Below are 27,429 nucleotides of genomic sequence, written 5' to 3'. Positions count from 1 at the left end.
TCAGGGTTGTGAGTCTTTGTTGTGTGTCAGGGTTGTGAGTCTTGTTGTGTGTCGGGGTTGTGAGTCTTTGTTTTGTGTTGATGTTATGTGTCGGTTGTGAGTCTTTGTTGTGTGTCGTTATGTGTCAGGGTTGTGAGTCTTTGTTGTGTGTGAGGGTTGTGCGACTTTGTTGTCTGTCATTGTTATGTGTCAGGGTTGTGAGACTTTATGTGTCAGGGTTGTGAGTCTTTGTTCTGTGTCATTGTTATGTGTCAGGGTTGTGAGTCTTTGTTCTGTGTCATTGTTATGTGTCAGGGTTGTGAGTCTTTGTTCTGTGTCATTGTTATGTGACAGGGTTGTGAGTCTTTGTTGTGTGTCATTGTTATGTGTCATGGTTGTGAGTCTTTGTTATGTGTCATGGTTGTGTGTCGTTGTTATGTGTCGGGGTTGTGAGTCTTTGTTGTGTGTCATTATGTGTCAAGGTTGTGAGTCCTTTTTGTATGTCATTGTTATCTCTCGGGGTTGTGAGTCTTTGTTGTGTGTCATTGTTATGTGTCAAGGTTGTGAGTCTTTTGTGTATGTCATTGTTATCTCTTGGGGTTGTGAGTCTGTTGTGTGTCGTTGTCATGTTTCAGGGTTGTGAGTCTTTGTTGTGTGTCATTGTTATGTGTCAAGATTGTGAGTCTTTTTTGTATGTCAATGTTATCTCTCGGGGTTGTGAGTCTTTGTTGTGTGTCGTTGTTATGCGTCGGGGTTGTGAGTCTTTGTTGTGTCTTTGTTGTGTGTCAGTGTTGTGAGTCTTTGTTGTGTGTCATTGTTATATGTCGGGGTTGTGAGTCTTTGTTGTCTCTTTGTTGTGTGTCAGGGTTATGAGTCTTTGTTGTGTGTCAGGGTTGTGAGTCTTTGTTGTGTGTCGGGGTTGTGAGTCTTTGTTTTGTGTTGATGTTATGTGTCGGGGTTGTGAGTCTTTGTTGTGTGTCGTTGTTATGTGTCGGGGTTGTGAGTCTTTGTTATGTGTCAGGGTTGTGAGTCTTTGTTCTGTGTCATTGTTATGTGTCAGGGTTGTGAGTCTTGTTCTGTGTCATTGTTATGTGTCAGGGTTGTGAGTCTTTGTTGTGTGTCAGGGTTGTGAGTCTTTGTTGTGTGTCGGGGTTGTGAGTCTTTGTTTTGTGTTGATGTTATGTGTCGGTTGTGAGTCTTTGTTGTGTGTCGTTATGTGTCAGGGTTGTGAGTCTTTGTTGTGTGTGAGGGTTGTGCAACTTTGTTGTCTGTCATTGTTATGTGTCAGGGTTGTGAGACTTTGTTGTCTGTCATTGTTATGTGTCAGGGTTGTGAGTTTTGTTGCGTGTCGTTGTTATTTGTCGGGGTTGTGAGTCTTTATGTGTCAGGGTTGTGAGTCTTTGTTCTGTGTCATTGTTATGTGTCAGGGTTGTGAGTCTTTGTTCTGTGTCACTGTTATGTGTCAGGGTTGTGAGTCTTTGTTCTGTGTCATTGTTATGTGTCAGGGTTGTGAGTCTTTGTTCTGTGTCATTGTTATGTGTCAGGGTTGTGAGTCTTTGTTGTGTGTCAGGGTTGTGAGTCTTTGTTGTGTGTCATTGTTATGTGTCATGGTTGTGAGTCTTTGTTTTGTGTCGATGTTATGTGTCAGGGTTGTGAGTCTTTGTTGTGTGTCGTTGTTGTGAGTCTTTGTTGTGTGTTGTTATGTGTCAGGGTTGTGAGTCTTTGTTGTGAGTTGTTATTATCTGTCGGGGTTGTGAGTCTTTGTTGTGAGTCTTTGTTGTGTGTCATTGATATGTGTCAGGGTTGTGTGTCATTGTTATGTGTCAGGGTTGTGAGGCTTTGTTCTGTGTCATTGTTATGTGTCAGGGTTGTGAGTCTTTGTTGTGTGTCAGGGTTGTGAGTCTTTGTTGTGTGTCATTGTTATGTGTCATGGTTGTGAGTCTTTGTTATGTGTCATGGTTGTGAGTCTTTGTTGTGTGTCGGGGTTGTGAGTCTTTGTTTTGTGTTGATGTTATGTGTCGGGGTTGTGAGTCTTTGTTGTGTGTCGTTGTTATGTGTCGGGGTTGTGAGTCTTTGTTGTGTGTCAGGGTTGTGAGTCTTTGTTGTGTGTCAGGGTTGTGAGTCCTTTTTGTATGTCGTTGTTATCTCTCGGGGTTGTTAGTCTTTGTTGTGTGTCTTTGTTGTGTGTCGTTGTTATGTGTCGGGGTTGTGAGTCTTTGTTGTGTGTCATTATGTGTCAAGGTTGTGAGTCCTTTTTGTATGTCATTGTTATCTCTCGGGGTTGTGAGTCTTAGTTGTGTGTCGTTGTTATGTGTCAGGCTTGTGAGTCTTTGTTGTGTGTCATTGTTATGTGTCAAGGTTGTGAGTCTTTTTTGTATGTCATTGTTATCTCTTGGGGTTGTGAGTCTGTTGTGTGTCGTTGTCATGTTTCAGGGTTGTGAGTCTTTGTTGTGTGTCATTGTTATGTGTCAAGATTGTGAGTCTTTTTTGTATGTCAATGTTATCTCTCGGGGTTGTGAGTCTTTGTTGTGTGTCGTTGTTATGCGTCGGGGTTGTGAGTCTTTGTTGTGTCTTTGTTGTGTGTCAGTGTTGTGAGTCTTTGTTGTGTGTCATTGTTATATGTCGGGGTTGTGAGTCTTTGTTGTCTCTTTGTTGTGTGTCAGGGTTATGAGTCTTTGTTGTGTGTCAGGGTTGTGAGTCTTTGTTGTGTGTCGGGGTTGTGAGTCTTTGTTGTGTGTCGTTGTTATGTGTCGGGGTTGTGAGTCTTTGTTGTGTGTCAGGGTTGTGAGTCTTTGTTGTGTGTCATTGTTATGTGTCAGGGTTGTGAGTCTTTGTTCTGTGTCATTGTTATGTGTCAGGGTTGTGAGTCTTGTTCTGTGTCATTGTTATATGTCAGGATTGTGAGTCTTTGTTGTGTGTCAGGGTTGTGAGTCTTTGTTGTGTGTCGGGGTTGTGAGTCTTTGTTTTGTGTTGATGTTATGTGTCGGTTGTGAGTCTTTGTTGTGTGTCGTTATGTGTCAGGGTTGTGAGTCTTTGTTGTGTGTGAGGGTTGTGCGACTTTGTTGTCTGTCATTGTTATGTGTCAGGGTTGTGAGACTTTATGTGTCAGGGTTGTGAGTCTTTGTTCTGTGTCATTGTTATGTGTCAGGGTTGTGAGTCTTTGTTCTGTGTCATTGTTATGTGTCAGGGTTGTGAGTCTTTGTTCTGTGTCATTGTTATGTGACAGGGTTGTGAGTCTTTGTTGTGTGTCATTGTTATGTGTCATGGTTGTGAGTCTTTGTTATGTGTCATGGTTGTGAGTCTTTGTTGTGTGTCGGGGTTGTGAGTCTTTGTTTTGTGTTGATGTTATGTGTCGGGGTTGTGAGTCTTTGTTGTGTGTCCTTGTTATGTGTCGTGGTTGTGAGTCTTTGTTGTGTGTCAGGGTTGTGAGTCTTTGTTGTGTGTCATTGTTATGTGTCAGGGTTGTGAGTCTTTGTTCTGTGTCATTGTTATGTGTCAGGGTTGTGAGTCTTTGTTCTGTGTCATTGTTATGTGTCAGGGTTGTGAGTCTTTGTTGTGTGTCAGGGTTGTGAGTCTTTGTTGTGTGTCATTGTTATGTGTCATGGTTGTGAGTCTTTGTTGTGTGTCAGGGTTGTGAGTCTTTGTTGTGTGTCGTTGTTGTGAGTCTTTGTTGTGTGTTGTTATGTGTCAGGGTTGTGAGTCTTTGTTGTGAGTTGTTATTATCTGTCGGGGTTGTGAGTCTTTGTTGTGAGTCTTTGTTGTGTGTCGTTGTTGTGAGTCTTTGTTGTGTGTTGTTATGTGTCAGGGTTGTGAGTCTTTGTTGTGAGTTGTTATTATCTGTCGGGGTTGTGAGTCTTTGTTGTGAGTCTTTGTTGTGTGTCATTGATATGTGTCAGGGTTGTGTGTCATTGTTCTGTGTCAGGGTTGTGAGGCTTTGTTCTGTGTCATTGTTATGTGTCAGGGTTGTGAGTCTTTGTTGTGTGTCAGGGTTGTGAGTCTTTGTTGTGTGTCATTGTTATGTGTCATGGTTGTGAGTCTTTGTTATGTGTCATGGTTGTGAGTCTTTGTTGTGTGTCGGGGTTGTGAGTCTTTGTTTTGTGTTGATGTTATGTGTCGGGGTTGTGAGTCTTTGTTGTGTGTCGTTGTTATGTGTCGGGGTTGTGAGTCTTTGTTGTGTGTCAGGGTTGTGAGTCCTTTTTGTATGTCGTTATCTCTCGGGGTTGTTAGTCTTTGTTGTGTGTCTTTGTTGTGTGTCGTTGTTATGTGTCGGGGTTGTGAGTCTTTGTTGTGTGTCATTATGTGTCAAGGTTGTGAGTCCTTTTTGTATGTCATTGTTATCTCTCGGGGTTGTGAGTCTTAGTTGTGTGTCGTTGTTATGTGTCAGGCTTGTGAGTCTTTGTTGTGTGTCATTGTTATGTGTCAAGGTTGTGAGTCTTTTTTGTATGTCATTGTTATCTCTTGGGGTTGTGAGTCTGTTGTGTGTCGTTGTCATGTTTCAGGGTTGTGAGTCTTTGTTGTGTGTCATTGTTATGTGTCAAGATTGTGAGTCTTTTTTGTATGTCAATGTTATCTCTCGGGGTTGTGAGTCTTTGTTGTGTGTCGTTGTTATGCGTCGGGGTTGTGAGTCTTTGTTGTCTCTTTGTTGTGTGTCAGGGTTGTGAGTCTTTGTTGTGTGTCAGGGTTGTGAGTCGTTGTTATGTGTTGGTGTGAGTCGTTTTGTGTCAGGATTGTGAGTTTTTGTTGTGAGTTGCTCTTATCTGTCAGGGTTGTGAGTCGTTATACGAGGTCTGTGAGAAAAGTATCCAACCTTTTTATTTTTTTCAAAAACCATATGGATTTGAATCATGTGCGCTTGCATCAGACAAGCTTGAACCTTCGTGCGCATGTGTGAGTTTTTTCACGCCTGTCGGTTGCGTCATTGCGTCTGGATGGCATTTCCCTGATCTCTAGTAATACTGTGAGAAATCTTGGAGTCATTTTTGATCAGGATATGTCATTCAAAGCGCATATCAAACAAATATGTAGGACTGCCTTTTTGCATTTACGCAATATCTCTAAAATCAGAAAGGTCTTGTCTCAGAGTGATGCTGAAAAACTAATTCATGCATTTATTTCCTCTAGGCTGGACTATTGTAATTCATTATTATCAGGTTGTCCTAAAAGTTCCCTAAAAAGCCTTCAGTTGGTTCAGAATGCTGCAGCTAGAGTATTGACGGGGACTAGCAGGAGAGAGCATATCTCACCCGTGTTGGCCTCTCTTCATTGGCTTCCTGTTAATTCTAGAATAGAATTTAAAATTCTTCTTCTTACTTATAAGGTTTTGAATAATCAGGTCCCATCTTATCTTAGGGACCTCGTAGTACCATATTACCCCATTAGAGCGCTTCGTTCTCAGACTGCGGGCTTACTTGTAGTTCCTAGGGTTTGTAAGAGTAGAATGGGAGGCAGAGCCTTCAGCTTTCAGGCTCCTCTCCTGTGGAACCAGCTCCCAATTCAGATCAGGGAGACAGATACCCTCTCTACTTTTAAGATTAGGCTTAAAACTTTCCTTTTCGCTAAGGCTTATAGTTAGGGCTGGATCGGGTGACCCTGGACCATCCCTTGGTTATGCTGCTTTAGACGTAGATTGTGGGGGGGTTCCCATGATTTACTGTTTCTTTCTCTTTTTGCTCCGTATGCATCACTCTGCATTTAATCATTAGTGATCGATCTCTGCTCCCCTCCACAGCATGTCTTTTTCCTGGTTTTTTCCCTCAGCCCCAACCAGTCTCAGCAGAAGACTGCCCCTCCCTGAGCCTGGTTCTGCTGGAGGTTTCTTCCTGTTAAAAGGGAGTTTTTCCTTCCCACTGTTGCCAAGTGCTTGCTCATAGGGGGTCGTTTTGACCGTTGGGGTTTTTCATAATTATTGTATGGCCTTGCCTTACAATATGGAGCGCCTTGGGGCAACTGTTTGTTGTGATTTGGCGCTATATAAGAAAAAAGTTGAAGTTGATTGATTGATTTGCCTGTGAGCAGGCTTTGAGTGAGCACGGTCCACCCCCCTCGTCAGATTTTTATTGTTTAGGAATGGCGGAGCGACTGCCGCTTTGTCCCATGAAAGCTTTTCAGAAACTCTGCCAGACAGCCAGATGGAAACCATTTGGAAGATTCAGATGGCTTTCGGTGAAGATTCTATCGGTATCACACTTATTAAGGACCATTAAAACTGGATTAAAAACGACCCACGGCGGCGGAGGGCGCACCGTGCCCTGAGCGGCCATCGACAGGCTGGAACGATCAGATCACTTCCAAATTTAAGGCTCTGTTGATGCAGGACGTCATGTGACTAGCAGAGAAGTTTCAGAAGAGGTCCGGATCAGCACTTTATCGGCACATTCTACTGTTAAAGGAGATTTTGTAATCAAAGACGTACCGACGGATTCGCGCGTCGAGACGCAGCCGCTCATGGCGCGGGACAAACAACACCTCCGTGTTGGAACATGCCCAGCTCTTAAACAATTTTTCAGATACTCACTCGACTGAAAAGCCACTGACAGCCGTCTGAATCTTACGAATGGTTTCCAACATGGAGGTGTTTTTTGTTGAGCGTTTTTTTTTCCGTGCCGACGCGCGAAATCCTCCGCATGTCTTTCATTACAAAATCTCCTGTAACAGTGGAATGTGCCGCAAAAGTGCTATGTCCAGCTCTCTTGCCATTTCTGTGGTAATCACATGATGTCCCGGATCAACACAGCGTTCAGTTTAGAAATGATCTGGTCGTTCCAGCCTGTCGATGGCCGCTCAGTGCGCCGCGTGCCCTCCGCCACTGTGGGCCGTCTTTAAAAAGGTTTTAACACTCCTTAATCCGTGTGACGCCGACAGAATCTTCACCGAAATCCATCTGAATCTTTCGAATGGTTTCCAACTGGCTGTCTCTAACAGTTTCTGAAAAAAATTTCATGGAGCAAAGCGGCAGCCTCTCAGCCATTTCACTGACAATAAAAATCCGACGAGGGGGGTGGACCGTGCTCACTCAAAGCCTGCCCACAGGTGAATGACGCAACTGACAGGCGTGAAAAAACTCACGCATGCGCATGAAGGTTCAAGCTTGTCTGATGTAATCACACGTGATTCAAATCCATATAGTTTTTGAAAAAAATAAAAAGGTCGGATAGTTTTCTCACAGACCTCGTATGTCGGTGCTGTGAGTCTTTGTTGTGTACCATTGTTATGTTTCTGGGTTGTGAGTCTTTGTTGTGTGTCATTATGTGTCAGGGTTGTGAGTCATTGTTATGTGTCGGTGTTGTGAGTCTGTGTTGTGTGCCATTGTTATGTTTCTGGGTTGTATGTCTTTGTTGTGTGTCTTTGTTATGTGTCGGGTGTTGTGAGTATTTCTTGTGTGTCTTTGTTATGTGTCGGGTGTTGTGAGTATTTCTTGTGTGTCAGGGTTGTGAGTCTTTGTCATGTCATTGTTATGTGTCAGGGTTGTGAGTCTTTGTTGTGAGTTGCTATTATCTGTCAGGCTTGAGAGTTTTTGTTGTGTGTCATTGTTATGTGTCGGGGTTGTGAGTCTGTTCTGTGTCGTTATGTGTCAGGTGTTGTGAGTATTTCTTGTGTGTCAGGGTTGTGAGTCTTTGTCATGTCATTGCTATGTGTCAGGGTTGTGAACCTTTGTTGTGAGTTGCTATTATCTGTCAGGCTTGAGAGTTTTTGTTGTGTGTCATTGTTATGTGTCGGGGTTGTGAGTCTGTCAGAGTTGAAATCTATAAAAAAAGCAACTCAGTTAACTAACACAAAGAATGATCACGCTAGAGACTGAATTTCATTTCCTGATCAGGGAGAGCCAGCGTGACCCCTCGTCACTGTCCGTCAGTCAGCTCTGAAGGGCCCGCCCACTCTGCTCCTGAATTTATTGCAGACAGACATATTACAAAACAATATACAAGGCACAACTGCGTTTCTTCAGTCAATTCATACTTTTATCACTTCGCACCTGGAAGGCGCCCTGCAGTCTTGCTCAGACAGATAGTAATTGTTATTCAAATTGAGACATTACAGCGCCAGCCTTGAACTAGTGTATAAGCTGTGTTATTCTCTGTTCAAGGCGGAAATACTAATCTGTGTTCGACAAAAGCATAGCTTTAGCAAAACAGTCTGTGCGTTCATTAAGCAGAAGAACAGATGTTACTTCAACAGTTCAGTTTATATTACTGTTTTAACAATGAGTGATTATTTAGAAGAATAATGGTGCATGAACTCTTACACATGCATATGTATATATGGAAAACAGAGAACAGAATCAAAACAAGATGAAAGGCAGTTCATCAAAGTAAAGGCATCAAAGTAAAGACAAAGCCATTAATATTTGATAATAATATTGACAATATATAGAAAACTCTATCATTATTCCCTCCTGTTTTTAATGTCTACATCCTCAACATCACAAAGCCACCACCTCCAGCTGTGGACTTTCAGTGGCCCGATCATTTTTTCAGAAACACCAAAACCTTACACCCAGAGGAAACAACGTATATAATCGATAATACGCCCAGTCTAGACAGAGCGACCTGGAGCATCATGCGATTGCAACAGGAAAATGTAGTTGCGGTCTAGCAGCAAACCATCAACTGTAGTGGAAATCATCTGTCGAACCAACAATCATACAATAGGGATTATGCAACAAATCATGACACAGTACGCCTAGAAAAACAGCAAGTGGGGTGAGCATTCTCAACAGGATGATGTACCATGATCCGGAGAAGAGCCACGAGGTCCAGCTACTGCTTGTAACAAAGTCTTCAGCTACAGTGTGCCTTAACAACGTCAAATTTTGAATAGCCAAGCCAATGGACCCCCCATCGTTGTCGTTGTCAGGAAAAAAAAGTGCAACAGCTTTCACCCACCATGGCACATACTCCGCCCGAAGCCGCAGTCAATTGATCTAAAACCATCCTATCTTGCATTTCCATGATCCGCAGAGCTGTTAACTCCGCCCTTATGCCTTTAAGAGCCTCAACAGTGGAGTTCACAAAATAACTAAATCGATAATTTAGTGTCTCCACGCGCAGCATCACCTTGCCCACGCCCACCCAGGGGAAGAGCGACAGTAGGACCTTCTGGTCTGTAGACCACAGCTTTGCATCCTGAGGCACATCTGTTCCCCATATAGGGTCATGGGAAGCCAAGTCCCACTTGAAGCGATGACTGGTCGAGGGGTGAGCAGCTACGACGTAGGAGTGCCGAGCCATGATTATTGGGGTGCATCTCCTTGTCCATCCTGTGGGGAGGGCTACAAAGGCGTTGTGGCCACACAGCCAGTACATGTTCACCTGAGTGTAAGTCCCCGTCGGGTCCAGTGCTTGGAAGTAATCTATACACTTACCCCCATGGGGAGTTTGAGTATGATTAAAGCTTCCATCTGGCAGGCGAGTGCATGGCCCCAAAATCACTTTACAAAATGGCTTAGCAACTTTGCCCATATTGGTAATTGGACCAGAGAACAAAGGCTGGTTGTTTGCATAACAGGTGAGTTGAGCTCAGGGATCAAGGAAAAGGTTAGTGTGCACAGGTGCTCCCAGTGACCCTTCTGCTGCTAGGAAATTCTTAAATGATATGTTTTTTGGCACCTTGATGGTGATGTAAGAGCCTGTATGTTCATGAACCAAGTGATTGAGTGCCATAGTATTAACTGCTGATGCTATCACGTGGAAACAAAAGACTAACGTACAAAAGCGGCAGTGGTTTTATACGTGGGTGTGCAGCAGAGACAGGCATTAAAGAACATACATAACAGTTGTTTGCATTCACTCCATCAGCCAAGAACTTAGCATATCTGTACCACCTGTTCATTTGATATGGGTTACGTGGCGTATCAAACATCCACTCAAAACTTTGTGGTTTCACTTTCTTCTGGTCTGAATTGTAATGTGGTTCATATACATTTTCATACCACCACACAGTAAATGCCACAGTCACAGCAATAATCATCAAAATCAACATCAGGGTGCGACGTTTGCATCCTGCTTTGGCAGCAAAGCTCTCCATGGCTAAAACAGTGTTTTGAACAACCTGTTGATATTTCTCTCCCTCTGTCCCTGTGTTGTTTTTTTTTTTTTTTTTTTGCTTTGGTTTTTTTTCTTTCAAGGGACAGAGAGAAACTACAGTTCTGATCTTAAAGATGTCTTCTTTCTTTGGTGACAGTTCAAAAGGTGCAGTTTGTGTGGGCTTAGGGGCTGAAGGGGACAGTTCAGTCTCAGTTCAGTTCAGCAAGGGACTGAGGGAATCTGGAACTTTTTTTTATGTTATTTCCCTTCAGCTGTAGTGCATAAATCTGTACTATCATCAGTATGTGTAAGGCATGCTGCAAGTGGAATTAAAATAATGTGTCATGTACTCTGTCTTGTGCCCTGTTCTTGACGTTTTCTTCAAACACAGGTGCACAGGCATAGAACAAGATTCTCTTGTCTCCCATTCTCAAAGATGCAGTTTTGTCTGCTTCTGTCTCCTGGTCTGGTCACGTCAGTGCTGTATTTCAAGCTTGTAGTACGTCTGCTTCTGATCCTGGTTCAAGTTGACAGGCCTCTCCTTGGTCACAGCTGGTTACTCGTCTGCTTCAGGACCCTGGTATCTGCTTCAACCTCTGGTCTTTGTCTTTGTTCACTCCTGGTCACTCTCTGTCTCTGTTATGATGCCCTTACAGCCGTTGCTGGGCCTATAGGCCATCTGCCGACACTGTTACACGTCGCTCCCCTTGTCTTGTTTGGGATCTTTCAGGTATCTTTGTCTTTTGCAGTGGGATAGATGTACCCAAGATGACCTCTCTGCAATTTTCACTGCAGTGGGGGTGGTTAGCAGCACTTGGAATGGGCCTTCCCACCTCGGAGATGACCAGTTCTTTCTCCTAATAGTCTTTATCAGCACCCAGTCACCAGTCTGATCTGATTCTCAGGGTCCTGCACAGAAATAGGAGAGTCTGGTATCTTGTTAGCTTGTATGACATTCTTATGGGATAACACACGTTTCACATAATCAACTAATCCCTCATCCTCACTATCAGGCCCAGCTATTTTCTGTAAATCTGGTATTCTGTAGGGCCTGCCATACAAGATTTTGAATGGCGTAAGGCCAGTCTGAGTTGGGTATTATATGTATGTACAGTTTCACCAAATCCAAACCATAAACCCAGTTTTTTCCTGTTTCTTCCATACATTTTCTGAGCTTACTTTTAATTGTCCCATTTGTTCTTTCCACTAAACCTGCACTATGAGGATGATAAGCACAATGTGTTTTTGCATTTATTTTCAAATGTTCTGTCAAATGTTGGATGATTTTATTTACAAAATGTGTACCATTATCACTGTACATTGTTTCAGGTAGTTCATGTCTTGGAATTATGTCTCTACAAAGTATCTCTGCAACTGTTAAAGCATCTGCATGTTTAACATTTGCTATATGCATCAATCAATACTAGGCAATATTTTTCCCTTCACATTGGTTCAATTCAATAAAATCCATATGGATCGTTTGAAACGGGTATTGAGGGGTTGGAAATTTCCCTCGTTTAGGTTTCTCATTACCCCCCTGCGGGTTGTGCTTTGCACAAATTAAACATGCTCTGCAGTAATTTTTTGCATATGCCTGAAATCCAAACGTCACAAAATGAGCATTAACCAGTCCAACCATCACAGCCGTAGAAGTGTGACATGGTCCATGACTTATGACAGCTGCCCACTTGAAAAGGCTGCGGGGCAGGACCGGTTTGTTTGAGGATCAGGCATACACACCATTGACGGTTTGTTGAACGTTGTGACGTCCCCAAAGTGCTTTCTCTGATGCGGGAGCATGATTTTGCATATCTTTAAGAATCTGTAGCTCTAAGCTGTCAGTTGCAGAAAGCAGGACCTCCAGCGCACCCTGAGCTGCCGTCTTGGCAGTCTCATCTGCAAAACGATTCCCACAGGAGACAGGGTCCTGACCAGTGGTATGTGCAACACACTTACAGATGGCAACAGCTGTGGGAAGCTGGACTGCGTTCGGTAATGACAACAACAGATCTTTGTGCAAAATAGGTTACCCAGATGATGTAATCATCCCTCTATTTTTCCAATATTGAGCGAATACATGGACCGTGGAGAATGCATATTGACTATCGGTATATATGGTCGCTCTTTTCCCTTTCATTAATTTGCAGGCTTCTGTCAGGGCTATAAGCTCTGCAGCCTGGGCCGACAAATGGTTGGATAATGATTGTGCAGTTAAAATTTTGTTGGTGGAAACGACAACATAACCTGTAGCATTTGTACCATTTGGGTTTTTCTTACAAGACCCATCAACAAAAATAAGTTCAGAACCCAGCAGCGGGACATCCCTTAAATCAGGGCGGGGTTTATGAATTTCCTCTGAATCAGCGAGACAGTCATGTGGCTCGCCTTCACCCTCGACCGGGAGGAGTGTGGCTGGATTCAAAACAGAACATCTTTCCACAGTAAGATGTGGCTGAGATAACAAGGTAGTCATACATGACAAATGTCTGGCTGGGGAGAGGAAAATCATATTTGTCTGTAACAAGAGTGCAGACACAGCATGTGGCACTTTCAATGTCAAAGAATGAAACAACACTACTCCAGCAGAGGCTTGTACAGCCAGGGAGGCTGGGACCACAGCACGGACACAAGGTTGTAAAGCCCTAGCCACAGGGTCCAACCTGGTGGAATAAAAAGCTACTGGTCGCAGCTTACCGCCACACTGCTGTGTGAGCACTAATGTCATAAAATCCCCCTTACAATCTACCATTTGAATAAAAGGTTTGGTGTAATCTTGTAGAGCCAGCGTTGTGCTGGAGGCTAAAGCCTTTTTAACATCACAGAACGCTTGCTTTGCTTGTTCTGTCCATATCAAAGTGACGGACATGGGAAGATTTTCCCCATATATCATATTTAGTAAGGGTCCTGTTATTTCAGCAAAATTTGGTATCCACTGCCTGCAGAAAGGACATCATCTGCTTCTTTGTCAATGGTGGCTGTTTTTCTAGCTTCAAGAATAGTGCAGCCTCCTGCGCTGAGATTATGTCCCAAATATTTTACTTGTGATTGGCAATATTGGAGTTTGTTCTTACTAGCTTTATGTCCGTTCTGTGCCCAAAAGGTCAACGGTGCTAAAGTATCTTGAGTGCAGGCTTGTTTTGTCTCTGATGCAACTAAAATGTCGTCCACATACAACAAGATTTGACTTCCACTAGGTGGAATGAATTTTGTCAGATTGCTCGCCATGGCTTGTGAATAGATAGTAGGGCTCTCAGCAAAGCCCTGAGGCAGTCTGGTGTATGTGTATCTTTTTCCCTCAAATGTGAACGCAAACCAAAAACGACTGTCTTCATGATAGGGATAGAGAAAAATGCGTTACTTATATCCACAACTGAGAACCATTTGGCTTGGGGATCCAAAGAGTTCAGCAGCGTATGTGGATCTGGAACACATGGGGACTTTGAATCACAGCAGCGTTAACCGCTTGAAGATCTTGCACCATTGTCCATCCCACGGAGGGAGGTGCCTTTTTTCACTGGAAATATTGGTGTATTATAAGGTGAATCTGGACATTCAATCAACACTCCTGCAGATAATAAGGCTTCAATTACATTCCTTATACCTTCAATAGCATCAGGTTTTAAAGGATACTGTCGCATACAGGGTCTGTATTCAGTTTTGGGCCGTATCTGAATTGGTTGTATCCCTGTAATCAGTCCTACGTCAGCAGGTCCCTGGGACCACAAGTCAGGCACGGCAGCTAAGTCAATGTTGTCACTTTCTGACAGCAAATGCATAGTTCATTCCTGTGTAGTCTCTCCATGTGTATGGATTGCAGCCTGTGCTGGAGCTGCCCAATTTAGTCTGTATCGGTAAGCGTGCAATCCTGCGCTGTATTCTTCTCCATCTTTTGTCTCGGTCCAGTCTCTTGCTGCCATACACCGCGTCACAAACAATCCTACATCAGACCATGGAGCATCTGCTGTTTTTGCCAAGGAGATGTGGGGGTCAGAATAACCATGGAAACATGCCATGGCGTCCGTGGAGATGCCCACCCCTACTCCAATCATGCCCTGGCCATCAGAAAACATATACAACAATGACAGCAGGGCTAGTGAACATTTTTGTAATTTGTCATCATATAGTTGGTCAAATCCAGGAGATTGTTTATAGTACATGGTTAAATGCAGGCCATCATTTGGCATAAACTCAGTGGAATTTGGATGAGAAAGTGCTGTGGCTTGTTTCAGTAATGTTTCTGGAACGCAAAGTGGCGGTCCCGGAGATATATCAAAGGACCAATAATAGTGCGGGTCTCCCAAGTCTTCTGTCACATAAAAGTCTCCTGCTCTCAACTCATCCTGCCTTTTGATGACCATCCGGCTCAAAGGACCAAGATGTCAGAGTTGAAATCTGTAAAAAAGCAACTCAGTCTCTAGTGTGATCATTCTCTGTGTTAGTTAACTGAGTTGCTTTTTTTACATATTTCAACTGTGACAGAGTCTTTGTTGTGAGTTATTATCTGTCAGGTGTTGTCAGTCTTTGTTATGTGTCACGGTTGTGAGTCTTTGTTGGGAATCGTTGTTATGAATCTTTTATTGTGAGTCTTTGTTGTGAGTTTTTGTTGTGTATCATTGTTATATGTCAGGGTTGTAAGTCTTTGTTGTGTGTTGTTGTTATGTGTCAGGGTTGTGAGTCTTTGTTGTGTGTCGTTGTTATGTGTCAAGGTTGTGAGTCTTTGTTGTGTGTTATTATTATGTGTCAGGGTTGTGAGTCTTTGTTTTGTGTCATTGTTATGTGCTTGGGTTGTGAGTCTTTGTTGTGAGTTGTTATCTGTCGGGGTTGTGAGTCTTTGTTGTGAGCCTTTGTTGTGTGTCATTGATATGTGTCAGGGTTGTGTTTCATTGTTATGTGTCAGGGTTGTGAGTCTTTGTTGTGTGTTATAGTTATGTGTTGTGGTTGTGAGTCTTTGCTGTGTGTTGTTATGTGTTGGGCTGTGACCCTTTGTTGTGAGTTGCTATTATCTATCAGGGTTGGGAGTTTTTGTTGTGAGTCATTATGTGTCGGGGTTCTGAGAATTTGTTGTGTGCTGTTTTTATGTGTCGGGGTTGAGAGTGTTTGTTTTGTGTCGTTGTAATGTGTTTGGGTTGTGTGTTTTTGTTATGTGTCTGGTGTTGTGAGTCTATGTTATGTGTCGGGGTTGTGAGTCTTGGTTACGTGTCGGGATTGTGAGTCTTTGTTGTGTGTCATTGTTATGTGTCAGGGTTGAGAGTCTTTGTCGTGTGTAGTTGTTACGTGTCAGGGTCGTGAGTCTTTGTTGTGTGTCTTTGTTTTGTAACATTGTTGTGAGTCATTGTTATGTGTCAGAGTTGTGAGTGTTTGTTGTGTCTTTGTTATGTAACGTTATTGTGAGTCATTGTTATCTGTCAGGTGTAGTGAGTCTTTGTTATGTGTCAGGGATGTGAGTCTTTGTTGGGAGTCGTTGTTATGAATCTTTTATTGTGAGTGTTTGTTGTGAGTTTTTGTTGTGTATCATTGTTATATGTCAGGGTTGTAAGTCTTTGTTGTGTGTTGTTGTTATGTGTCAGGTGTTGTGAGTCTTTGTTGTGTGTCGTTATTATATGTCGGGGTTGTGAGTCTTTGTTTGGTGTTGTTGTTATGTGTCGGGGTTGTGAGTCTTTGTTGTGTGTTGGGGTTGTGAGTCTTTGCTGTGTGTCATTATGTGTCGGGGTTGTGAGTCTTGGTTGTGTGTCGTTATGTGTTTGGGTTGTGAGTCTTTGTTGTATGTAGTTGTTATGTGTCAGGGTTGTGAGTCTTTGTTGTGTGTCATTGTTATGTGTTTGGGTTGTGAGTCTGTTGTGTGGCGTTATGTGTTTGGGTTGTGAGTCTTTGTTTTGTGTCGTTATGTGTCAGGGTTGTGAGTCTTTGTTTTGTGTCGTTATTATGTGTCAGGGTTGTGTGTCGTTATGTGTTGAGGTTGTGAGTCTGTGTTATGTGTTGGGGTTGTGAGTCTTTGTTGTGTGTCTGTGTTGTGTGTTGGGGTTGTGAGTCTTTGTTGTGTGTCTGTGTTGTGTGTTGGGGTTGTGAGTCTTTGTTGTGTGTCTGTGTTGTGTGTTGAGGTTGTGAGTCTTTGTTGTGTGTCTGTGTTGTGTGTAGGGGTTGTGAGTCTTTGTTGTGAGTCTTTGTTGTGTGTTGAGGTTGTGAGTCTTTGTTATGTGTGGGGTTGTGAGTCTTTGTGTGCCGTTATTATGTGTGGGGGTTGTGAGTCTTTGTTTTGTGTCGTTATGTGTCAAGGTTGTGAGTCTTTGTTGTGTGTCGTTGTTGTGAGTTTTTGTTGTGTGTCTGTGTTGTGTGTTGGGGTTGTGAGTCTTTGTTGTGTGTCTGTGTTGTGGTTGTGAGTCTTTGTTGTGTGTCTTGGTTATGTGTCGAAGTTGTGAGTCTTTGTTTTGTGTTGTTATTATGTGTCAGGGTTGTGTGTCGTTATGTGTTGAGGTTGTGAGTCTGTGTTATGTGTTGGGGTTGTGAGTCTTTGTTGTGTGTCTGTGCTGTGTGTTGGGGTTGTGAGTCTTTGTTGTGTGTCTGTGTTGTGTGTTGAGGTTGTGAGTCTTTGTTGTGTGTCTGTGTTGTGTAGGGGTTGTGAGTCTTTGTTGTGAGTCTTTGTTGTATGTTGAGGTTGTGAGTCTTTGTTATGTGTGGGGTTGTGAGTCTTTGTTGTGTGTCTGTGTTGTGTGTTGGGGTTGTGAGTCTTTGTTGTGTGTCGTTATTATGTGTGGGGGTTGTAAGTCTGTTTTGTGTCGTTGTTATGTGTCAAGGTTGTGAGTCTTTGTTGTGTGTCGTTGCTATGTGTCGGAGTTGTGAGTCTTTGTTGTGTGTCAGTGTTGTGAGTTTTTGTTGTGTGTCTGTGTTGTGTGTTGGGGTTGTGAGTCTTTGTTGTGTGTCTGTGTTGTGGTTGTGAGTCTTTGTTGTGTGTCATTGTTATGTGTCGAAGTTGTGAGTCTTTGTTTTGTTTCGTTGTTATGTGTTTGGGTTGTGAGTCTTTGTTGTGTGTCGTTGTTATGTGTTTGGGTTGTGAGTCTTTGTTGTGTGTCTTTGTTATGTGTCGGGGTTGTGAGTCTTTGTTGTGTGTCATTGTTATGTGTCGGGGTTGTGAGCCTTTGTTGTGTGTCTGTGTTGTGTGTCGGGGTTGTGAGTGTTTGTTGTGTGTGTGTGTTATGTGTTGAGGTTGTGAGTCTTTGTTGTGTGTCTGTGTTGTGTGTTGTGGTTATGAGTCTTTGTTGTGTGTCTGTATTGTGTGTTGGGGTTGTGAGTCTTTGGTGTGTGTCTGTGTTGTGTGTCGGGGTTGTGAGTCTTTGTTTTGTGTCGTTGTCGACCAAGGTAGCTTAGCCGCCGTTAGTTCCCTTCCAGCAGATCCAGAGCAGTTGGGAAAGCAGGCCGACTGGGTGACTGTGAGGAGGAAGCGTAGTTCTAAACAGAAGCCCCGTGTACACCGCCAACCCGTTCACATTTCTAACCGTTTTTCCCCACTCGGCGACACACCCGCCGATGATCAAACTCTGGTTATTGGCAACTCTGTTTTGAGAAATGTGAAGTTAGCGACACCAGCAACCATAGTCAATTGTCTTCCGGGGGCCAGAGCAGGCGACATTGAAGGAAATTTGAAACTGCTGGCTAAGGCTAAGCGTAAATTTGGTAAGATTGTAATTCACGTCGGCAGTAATGACACCCGGTTACGCCAATCAGAGGTCACTAAAATTAACATTGAATCGGTGTGTAACTTTGCAAAAACAATGTCGGACTCTGTAGTTTTCTCTGGGCCCCTCCCCAATCGGACCGGGAGTGACATGTTTAGCCGCATGTTCTCCAAAAAATGAGGTGGGCTTCATAGATAATTGGCAAAGCTTCTGGGGAAAACCTGGTCTTGTTAGGAGAGACGGCATCCATCCCACTTTGGATGGAGCAGCTCTCATTTCTAGAAATCTGGCCAATTTTCTTAAATCCTCCAAACCGTGACTATCCAGGGTTGGGACCAGGAAGCAGAGTTGTAGTCTTACACACCTCTCTGCAGCTTCTCTCCCCCTGCCATCCCGTCATTACCCCATCCCCGTAGAGACGGTGCCTGCTTCCAGACCACCAATAACCAGTAAAAATCTATTTAAGCATAAAAATTCAAAAAGAAAAAATAATATAGCACCTTCAACTGCACCACAGACTAAAACAGTTAAATGTGGTCTATTAAACATTAGGTCTCTCTCTTCTAAGTCCCTGTTAGTAAATTATATAATAATTGATCAACATATTGATTTATTCTGCCTTACAGAAACCTGGTTACAGCAGGATGAATGTTAGTTTAAATGAGTCAACACCCCCAAGTCACACTAACTGCCAGAATGCTCGTAGCATGGGCCGAGGCGGAGGATTAGCAGCAATCTTCCATTCCAGCTTATTAATTAATCAGAAACCCAGACAGAGCTTTAATTCATTTGAAAGCTTGTCTCTTAATCTTGTCCATCCAAGTTGGAAGTCCCAAAAAACAGTTTTATTTATTATCTATCGTCCACCTGGTCGTTACTGTGAGTTTCTCTGTGAATGTTCAGACCTTTTGTCTGACTTAGTGCTTAGCTCAGATAAGCTAATTATCGTGGGCGATTTTAACATCCACACAGATGCTGAGAATGACAGCCTCAACACTGCATTTAATCTATTATTAGACTCAATTGGCTTTGCTCAAAATGTAAATGAGTCCACCCACCACTTTAATCATATATTAGATCTTGTTCTGACTTATGGTATGGAAATTGAAGACTTAACAGTATTCCCTGAAAACTCCCTTCTGTCTGATCATTTCTTAATAACATTTACTCTGATGGACTACCCAGCAGTGGGGAATAAGTTTCATTACAGTAGAAGTCTTTCAGAAAGCGCTGTAACTAGGTTTAAGGATATGATTCCTTCTTTATGTTCTCTAATGCCATATACCAACACAGTGCAGAGTAGCTACCTAAACTTTGTAAGTGAGATAGAGTATCTCGTCAATAGTTTTACATCCTCATTGAAGACAACTTTGGATGCTGTAGCTCCTCTGAAAAAGAGAGCTTTAAATCAGAAGTGCCTGACTCCATGGTATAACTCACAAACTCGCAGCTTAAAGCAGATAACCCGTAAGTTGGAGAGGAAATGGCGTCTCACTAATTTAGAAGATCTTCACTTAGCCTGGAAAAAGAGTCTGTTGCTCTATAAAAAAGCCCTCCGTAAAGCTAGGACATCTTACTACTCATCACTAATTGAAGAAAATAAGAACAACCCCAGGTTTCTTTTCAGCACTGTAGCCAGGCTGAAAGCCAGAGCTCTATTGAGCCGAGTATTCCTTTAACTTTAACTAGTAATGACTTCATGACATTCTTTGCTAATAAAATTTTAACTATTAGAGAAAAAATTACTCATAACCATCCCAAAGACGTATCGTTCTCTTTGGCTGCTTTCAGTGATGCCGGTATTTGGTTAGACTCTTTCTCTCCGATTGTTCTGTCTGAGTTATTTTCATTAGTTACTTCCTCCAAACCATCAACATGTCTATTAGACCCCATTCCTACCAGGCTGCTCAAGGAAGCCCTACCATTATTTAATGCTTCGATCTTAAATATGATCAGTCTATCTTTGTTAGTTGGCTATGTACCACAGGCTTTTAAGGTGGCAGTAATTAAACCATTACTTAAAAAGCCATCACTTGACCCAGCTATCTTAGCTAATTATAGGCCAATCTCCAACCTTCCTTTTCTCTCAGAAATTCTTGAAAGGGTAGTTGTAAAACAGCTAACTGATCATCTGCAGAGGAATTGTTGTGTGGGCCGCTGAAGAGGAGGTACTGCTGGCCCACCACCACCAGAGGGCGCCCTGCCTGGAGTGCGGGCTCCAGGCACCAGAGGGCGCTGCCGCATCATGGGAGTAGCCTGGGTGACAGCTGTCACCCATCACCAGACACAGCTGTTCCACTCAGCACAGAGGTATATCAGGAGGACGGCGTCTCCACCTCAGTGCCGAGATATCGCCTAAGACTAAAGTAGTATTCTCTGCATTTATATATTGCATAACCAGCTAAACCTGTTAAACCTTTTCAGGACTGGTGACTACAGATAGCTTCATTGTTTGGATAAGTACTCACCTTCCTGCTGTTCTTTGACAAGAGGTGGAGGCGGCTTCTCCCCTCTCCGTTACTGGGTGCGGTCATCCACGCCTGTGTGTTGTTGCTCTCTCCTGCCAGCAGTACCGGATCCGACGAGCGGAGGCAGTGGCCACCTAGGAATTCGGGACTTGGCGGTTCCGGTATTTCCAGGGTTCGGTGGCAGAGGAGATCTGGGTGGTTCCGGTTCGACTGAGACGGACGTCTCCTACCTTCGAGCCTGCCCACACGACACCAGCGGATTCGACCCCAAATTGTGTTTGTTATATTAATTGTGCTTGTTTCACAGAAGTAAATCTTGTTATTTACCTTCTCCATTGTCCGTTCATTGCGCCCCCTGTTGTGGGTCCGTGTTCCTACACTTTCACAACAGGAATGGTCTATTTGAAGAGTTTCAGTCAGGTTTTAGAATTCATCATAGTACAGAAACAGCATTAGTGAAGGTTACAAATGATCTTCTTATGGCCTCAGACAGTGGACTCATCTCTGTGCTTGTTCTGTTAGACCTCAGTGCTGCTTTTGATACTGTTGACCATAAAATTTTATTACAGAGATTAGAGCATGCCATAGGTATTAAAGGCACTGCGCTGCGGTGGTTTGAATCATATTTATCTAATAGATTACAATTTGTTCATGTAAATGGGGAATCTTCTTCACAGACTAACGTTAATTATGGAATTCCACAAGGTTCTGTGCTAGGACCAATTTTATTTACTTTATACATGTTTCCCTTAGGCAGTATTATTAGACAGCATTGCTTAAATTTTCATTGTTACGCAGATGATACCCAGCTTTATCTATCCATGAAGCCAGAGGACACACACCAATTAGCTAAACTGCAGGATTGTCTTACAGACATAAAGACATGGATGACCTCTAATTTCCTGCTTTTAAACTCAGATAAAACTGAAGTTATTGTACTTGGCCCCACAAATCTTAGAAACATGGTGTCTAACCAGATCCTTACTCTGGATGGCATTACCCTGACCTCTAGTAATACTGTGAGAAATCTTGGAGTCATTTTTGATCAGGATATGTCATTCAATGCGCATATTAAATAAATATGTAGGACTGCTTTTTTGCATTTGCGCAAAACCAAGAGTGCCAACCACCTCTGTGTTGTGTGTTGGGGTTGTGAGTCTTTGTTGTGTGTCGTTATTATGTGTCGGGGTTGTGAGTCTTTGTTTTGTGTCGTTGTTATGTGTCGGGGTTGTGAGTCTTTGTTGTGTGTCGTTGTTATGTGTCGGGGTTGTGAGTCTTTGTTGTGTGTCTTTGTTATGTGTCGGAGTTGTGAGTCTTTGTTGTGTGTCGTTATTATGTGTCGGGTTTGTGAGTCTTTGTTTTGTGTCATTATGTGTCCGGTTGTGAGTCTATATGTGTCTGTGTTGTGTGTTGGGGTTGTGAGTGTTTGTTGTGTGTCTGTGTTGTGTGTTGAGGTTGTGAGTCTTTGTTGTGTGTCTGTGTTGTGTGTTGGGGTTGTGAGTCTGTGTGTCGTTATTATGTGTGGAGGTTGTGAGTCTTTGTTTTGTGTCGTTGTTATGTGTCGTGGTTGAGTCTTTGTTGTGTGTCGTTGTTATGTGTTTGGGTTGTGAGTCTTTTTTCTGAGTCTTTGCTGTGTGTTGAGGTTGTTAGTCTTTGTTGTGTGTCTGTGTGCAGATGGTGGGTCGGCGAGTGGCAGAAATGCTCTTCCAGCTGTGGCAGGTTGGGTTTGACTAAACGGACGGTGATGTGCGTGCGGGCGGTAAGTGTGGACGAGGAGCGAGTCCTGCAGCCTTGTGAGTGCAGACACGTGCAGCGACCCGAGTCCGTGTCCTCCTGCAACACGCACGTCCTCTGTCCGGCTGATTGGACCTCTGGTGAATGGTCTCAGGTCAGTTTTAGTGTGACCGCCTTCAAGGTTTATGAGAACATGCGTCTCTTTCAACCTGCATTCAAACGAGGGAATGTTACCGTCACAGCGCCCCCTAGCCTCACTGGGGATTTCATGAATATTCTTTACCTCATTTATATGCTTTAAAAAAACAACGTCCTGATCTGCTGATCACTCTCTTCTTCCCCAAAGTGCTCAATGACATGTGGAAGTGGCGTGCGCCGGCGGATGGTGTCGTGCACCAGAAACACGGGCGTCGACTGCGATCCACAAAAGAAGCCGCCTTCTGTCTCCTCCTGCCACCTCCGGGACTGTGTGCAGGAAGAGGATCATCTCACAGGAGGCGACTGGTCAGGAAGCGGCTGGACGAGCAAAGAAGTGCTCAATGAAATCAACGCCATTTTTGAAGACAAGGCTCCGCCCAAACACGGGACAGTCAGAACAGTAAATCAGAAGGACTTAAACAACATTATCGAGGCAGATTTCTCCGACCAAAACAACATTGAGAATATCGATCATTCCCTGAATAGCATCAAAGTTGATGATTTCTATTATGACTATAACTTCATCAACTTCCATGAAGACCTGTCAGATGACTTTGAAACTAAAGAAAGTGACTTAATGAATGACACTCATTTACAAAAGCCGAGTCACAATGTGAGTGACAATCCTTCAAACCCTCCGGTGGCTTCAAAACCCACTTCCTTCACTGGTGTCAAACTGCAGGATGCAACTCTGGACAATGTGGAGGACAAAGAAAACACAGCTTCAAAGGAATGGAATGAAATGAATTTTAAAAATATGGATGTTTTTCTTTCTGAGGATTATCTGTTGCCTGTGTTGAACACTCCATCACCGTCCATTCATGGAACCAGGTCTACACAAAAAGTCAAAGAGCGACATGGCCATCTTTGGCGACCAGAACATAACATGTCTGATGTCGGATTTGGTCAACAGGATGTGGAACAGTCCCGCGATCAGACTGAAAATTACTACGAAGATTTCACTGAGGATCCTCCACCAAAACATGTTACTTCTGCCCCCAACCATCAAACTACAAACTACATCCTGCCAACCACAGCGACTGGTCACGAGGCTGAGATGTTGGATGGATCCAGGTACAGTTACACTGACAAGACTACACAAGGACCACGTATCTCCACAGCCCAAGAACCTGTAAACAGGCCAGGAGTCTCTCCATTTGCTGAGACTATAGTCCTGGACCAGACTTACAGTCATCCTCCCCAACTGGATGAAGTTGTTTCAGAAATGTCTCAAACAATCAGTCAGCTCTCCAGGTCCATTCCAAATGGGCCACATTTGAATCTGGGCACAAATGTCAATATCAAGTACGATTCAGAATTTCCTGATGGTTATCTCAGTTTGACCTCATCACCTGTTTCTGATAAATTTAACCCGCCAACCTCAGGTGACCAGCAGACCTCTGATAGCAAAACGACAACAAGTAGAACAGATTTCTTACCTCCTCCAAACCTGGAAGTGGCCACTCTGCCTTCTCCGGTGGATTTCCACACAGCTATGGATTTGCTACTACCTGAATCTGACCTGGATGAAAGAGCTGGAACATATTCCACAAGTGAAAACCTGTCCGAGGATCAAAGTGTTTTTGACTATAATGAAATCATCATTCCTGTAATCCTGAGCACCAGCAGTGAGGGTGACCCAACACACCTGCGTCCACTGAGCACAGCAGCACCTCATCAAGACAACACAGTGCCGGCGCCGCGCACCCGCTCCCCCGTCGTGCCCGAGGCATCGACTCACCCGCCTGGTCTGAGGTCAGCTTCTGTCCCAACACCATCTTCCATACGACTCCCAAAAGCCGCTTACTGGGTCACGGGCAACTGGAGCACAGTGAGTTCCATTTAAAACATTCTGCACAAGATAACAGCTGCGTGAACATTTTCTCTATTTATAAAAGTTGACATTCTTCTTTTCCAACATCTTTTGGGGGCTGAATGTGTCTGATAGATTTTGTCCCTACATCCCTTTTCCTAAACCTCATGCCCCCCTCAGTTCCTTTTTCTTCAGCTCTTTCTTTATTCTAGTCGGTCCTTTACTTCCTGTGCATTCTGAGATATTTTTAACTCCTGTTCTTGTTTTTCTGCTGCTTTCTTTTCTTATTCTGAACAGTGCTCTGAACAGTAACTCTGCACATCCATCTCAGCATTCTCATTTATTCTCATGCACTCCCTTCACTGCCCAAGCAAGGAATTCTCAAAGCTTGGAATTAATGGCAGTAAACTGGAAATATTAAAAAATGCAGCTTAGCTTATAACGGGAAATGTCAACGTACTGTCATTGGAAACAATTTCTACACTGTGAATATCTTCCGTCCACTGTGTGCACTGCTTCCTGCGGGGCTGGTGGGACCACACCCCCTGCATGCACTTTGCATTCCTCCACCACATGCTGAGATAATTTCTAGAATCCTACACACAGCAACAGGACTATCAAAGCCACACTACTGCATTTGAGCCCAAGGATGACATCCGTTCATACTGTTTGAGTTTCTGTATGATGCAGTTTGTATAAATTACCCCAAATTTCCAGTTAATCGCAGTTAATTTCTGTAAATTCTTCTCTGGAAAGTTTCCAACTTGGAAATTTTAAAAAGTGAAAAAGTGTGAACATTTCCAAAAATCCCAATCTTAACTTAAATGTACTTTAAATTTTCTACGCCTTTGCATCTCTACTTATAACCCCGACCTTTAACCCTTCCCCCAGTACTGATGTCACCAAACAACCTGCATACCCTCATCACCTTGTTCCATCCAGACTATTTCTACACCCACTTCTTCACCTTCAGTACTATGATGAATGTTTTTATGAAGTGTCACGGTGCAAAACAGGGATTTTGATTTGGCTGCTGCTGCATTCCCACTTTAAATGGAAACAGTTATTATTTAACATCTAAGTGGGTAAAGAAAATGAATGAATGAAAAAATGAATGATTATTTATTAAGAAATTTCTAGTTTAGGCTTCACCTTACAATATATGACAGACACATTTATCTGTCATATATTGTAAGGTGAATCCTAAATTTGAAGTTTCTCACCATCCAGAATTCCAGAATTTCAGGTCGTCCTGTTGTTCATTTGTGATGGTGGTGATGTGGGCTATAAGGATGATGAAGGTGGAGCGGAGGTGGGATTACTTGAAAGATCAGCTCTGAGTCCTTTCTTGTTCGCAGTGATGATGGACAGGTTGACTGATGAGATCAGACAGGAGTCTCCATGGACTATGATGTTTGCAGATGACATTGTGATCTCTCGTGAGATTGGAGAGCACATTGATATGAGCCTGGAGAGGTGAAGATATGCTCTGGAGAGCAGGGGACTGAAAGTCAGATGGTGAAAGACTGAGAACAGGTGAACAACAGGAAGGGTGGTGGAATGTTGAGGTTGGAAGGTTTAGGTTTAGAGGTGTGAAGGCAGATGAATTTAAATCAATTTTTCAGTAATTAAATAACTTCAAAGTAATGGAGAGTGTGGTAGAGAGGTGAAGAAGAGAGTGCAGGCAGGGTGGAGTGGGTGGAGAAAGGTGGCTGGAGGGATTTATGACTGAAGAATATCAGCAAGAGTGAAGGAGAAAGTCTACAAGACAGTAGTGAGACCAGCTATGTTGGACAGCTCATGGCCCAGTCACACGGCACTTAACGAAGGGCAATGAAGCCCAAACGAAACAAGAAATCTGGACTTTTGTTGGCATCATTTAACCTTCATTCAGTTTTGTTCCTGCAGCTGGCGCTTCGTCGGGATTTTTAAACTGCTGAAAAATTTAAATGAAGGGCAACAAAAACCTCAGTTCATCCGTGTTTTGTTTTGCTGTCTTTCTTGACGTTTTTTAATCATTTGTTTAGTTTTTGTAACGTTATTGTTTAGTTTGACTTCGTTGGAGCAGCTGAATGTTTTCACACAGTACAGAAGCCGGTTTGTGAGCGCTGAGGCTGCTGCTGCATCCATGTACCATCGGAAATTACAGGGCAAACTCAGCCTGTTTGCTTGGATTTTTTTAATCTGTGTGAGGGGTCAGCTTCACTTCAAAGGGCCCTTTGTCACCGGTTCTGTTCATTATTTTTATGGACATAATTTCTAGGTGCAGTCAGGATGTAGAGGGGGTCTGGTTTGGGAACCACAGAATATCGTCTCTGCTGTTTGCGGACGATGTGGTTCTGTTGGCTTTGTCAAATCAGGACCTTCAGCGTGCACTGGGGCGGTTTGCAGCCGAGTGTGAAGCGTCCGAGATGAAAATCAGCACCTCCAAATCCGAGGCTATGGTTCTCGACCGAAAAAAGGTGCTTTGCCCTCTTCAGGTCGGTGGAGTGTACTTGCCTCAAGTGGAGGAGTTTAAGTATCTCGGGGTCTTGTTCACGAGTGAGGGACAGATGGAGCGTGAGATTGATAGACGGATCGGTGCAGCATCTGCAGTGATGCGGTCGCTGTATCGGACCGTCGTGGTGAAGAGACAGCTGAGTAGGGGGGCAAAGCTCTCGATTTACAGAGCGATCTATGTTCCGATCCTCACCTATGGTCATGAGATTTGGCTCATGACCGAAAGAACGAGATCGCGAGTACAAGCGGCCGAGATGAGTTTCCAACGCAGGGTGGCTGGGCGCTCCCTTAGAGATAGGGTGAGGAGCTCGGTCACTCTGGAGGAGCTCGGAGTCGAGCCGCTGCTCCTCCACGTCGAAAGGAGTCAGTTGAGGTGGCTCGAGCATGGATGCCCCCTGGACGCCTCGCTGAAGAGGTGTTCCGGGCACGTCCCATTGAGAGGAGGCCCCGGGGAAAACCCAGGACACGCTGGAGGGACTACATCTCTCGGCTGGCTTGGGAACGCCTTGGGATTCCCCCGGAGGAGCTGGGGGAGGTGTGTGTGGATCGGGAGGTCTGGGCGGCTTTGCTTGAGCTGCTGCCCCCGCGACCCGACTCCGGATGAAGCTGAAGAAAATGGATGGATGGATGGGTCAGCTTCAATGGGCTCAGGCACCTTATATAGGCCAGAATTGATCTTTTGTGTGGAAACAATTACTTATTTTGCCACAAGCAACTGCTGAATTTGAAACAACAAAAAAGTTGTGTAATTTCCAACGGTACTTGAATGCAGCATTAGCGGCAGCAGCAGCTGCTGCGTGTGCTTATTATTTTTTATTAAATATAACAATATGAGTATAGGAATGACAATCCAGTCCTTCTGTACATGTGGCAACAGGTAGATGATTCAGATGATTATATAAAGAGCTGTTCTGGAAGACAGAATTCACGTTGTGGATCAGCTGCAGCTGGTGGAAATAACCGCACATGTGAGTCAATGCGCGTTCACATGCACTGATTAGTTTACTGCTCTGATATATTTAATCATCTTTACACTTATATTTATT

General features: G+C 43.7%; 1 protein-coding gene across 2 annotated transcripts in view; it reads left to right on the top strand.

Moving 5' to 3' along the window:
* Positions 1 to 27,429, top strand: part of LOC117521670 (A disintegrin and metalloproteinase with thrombospondin motifs 7) — a 220,760-nt gene that overhangs the window by 110,638 nt on the left and 82,693 nt on the right. For both annotated transcript variants that reach the window (XM_034183002.1, XM_034183010.1), the window contains exons 18-19: positions 21,814 to 22,027; positions 22,220 to 23,902. In XM_034183002.1, coding sequence (XP_034038893.1) covers positions 21,814 to 22,027; positions 22,220 to 23,902 — 1,897 coding nt within the window. The remainder of the gene's footprint in view (positions 1 to 21,813; positions 22,028 to 22,219; positions 23,903 to 27,429) is intronic.

The sequence above is a fragment of the Thalassophryne amazonica genome, chromosome 2 (genome assembly GCF_902500255.1).
Source record: "Thalassophryne amazonica chromosome 2, fThaAma1.1, whole genome shotgun sequence".
In the NCBI taxonomy this organism is placed as follows: domain Eukaryota; kingdom Metazoa; phylum Chordata; class Actinopteri; order Batrachoidiformes; family Batrachoididae; genus Thalassophryne; species Thalassophryne amazonica.
This window is presented reverse-complemented; position numbering and strand designations above follow the sequence as displayed.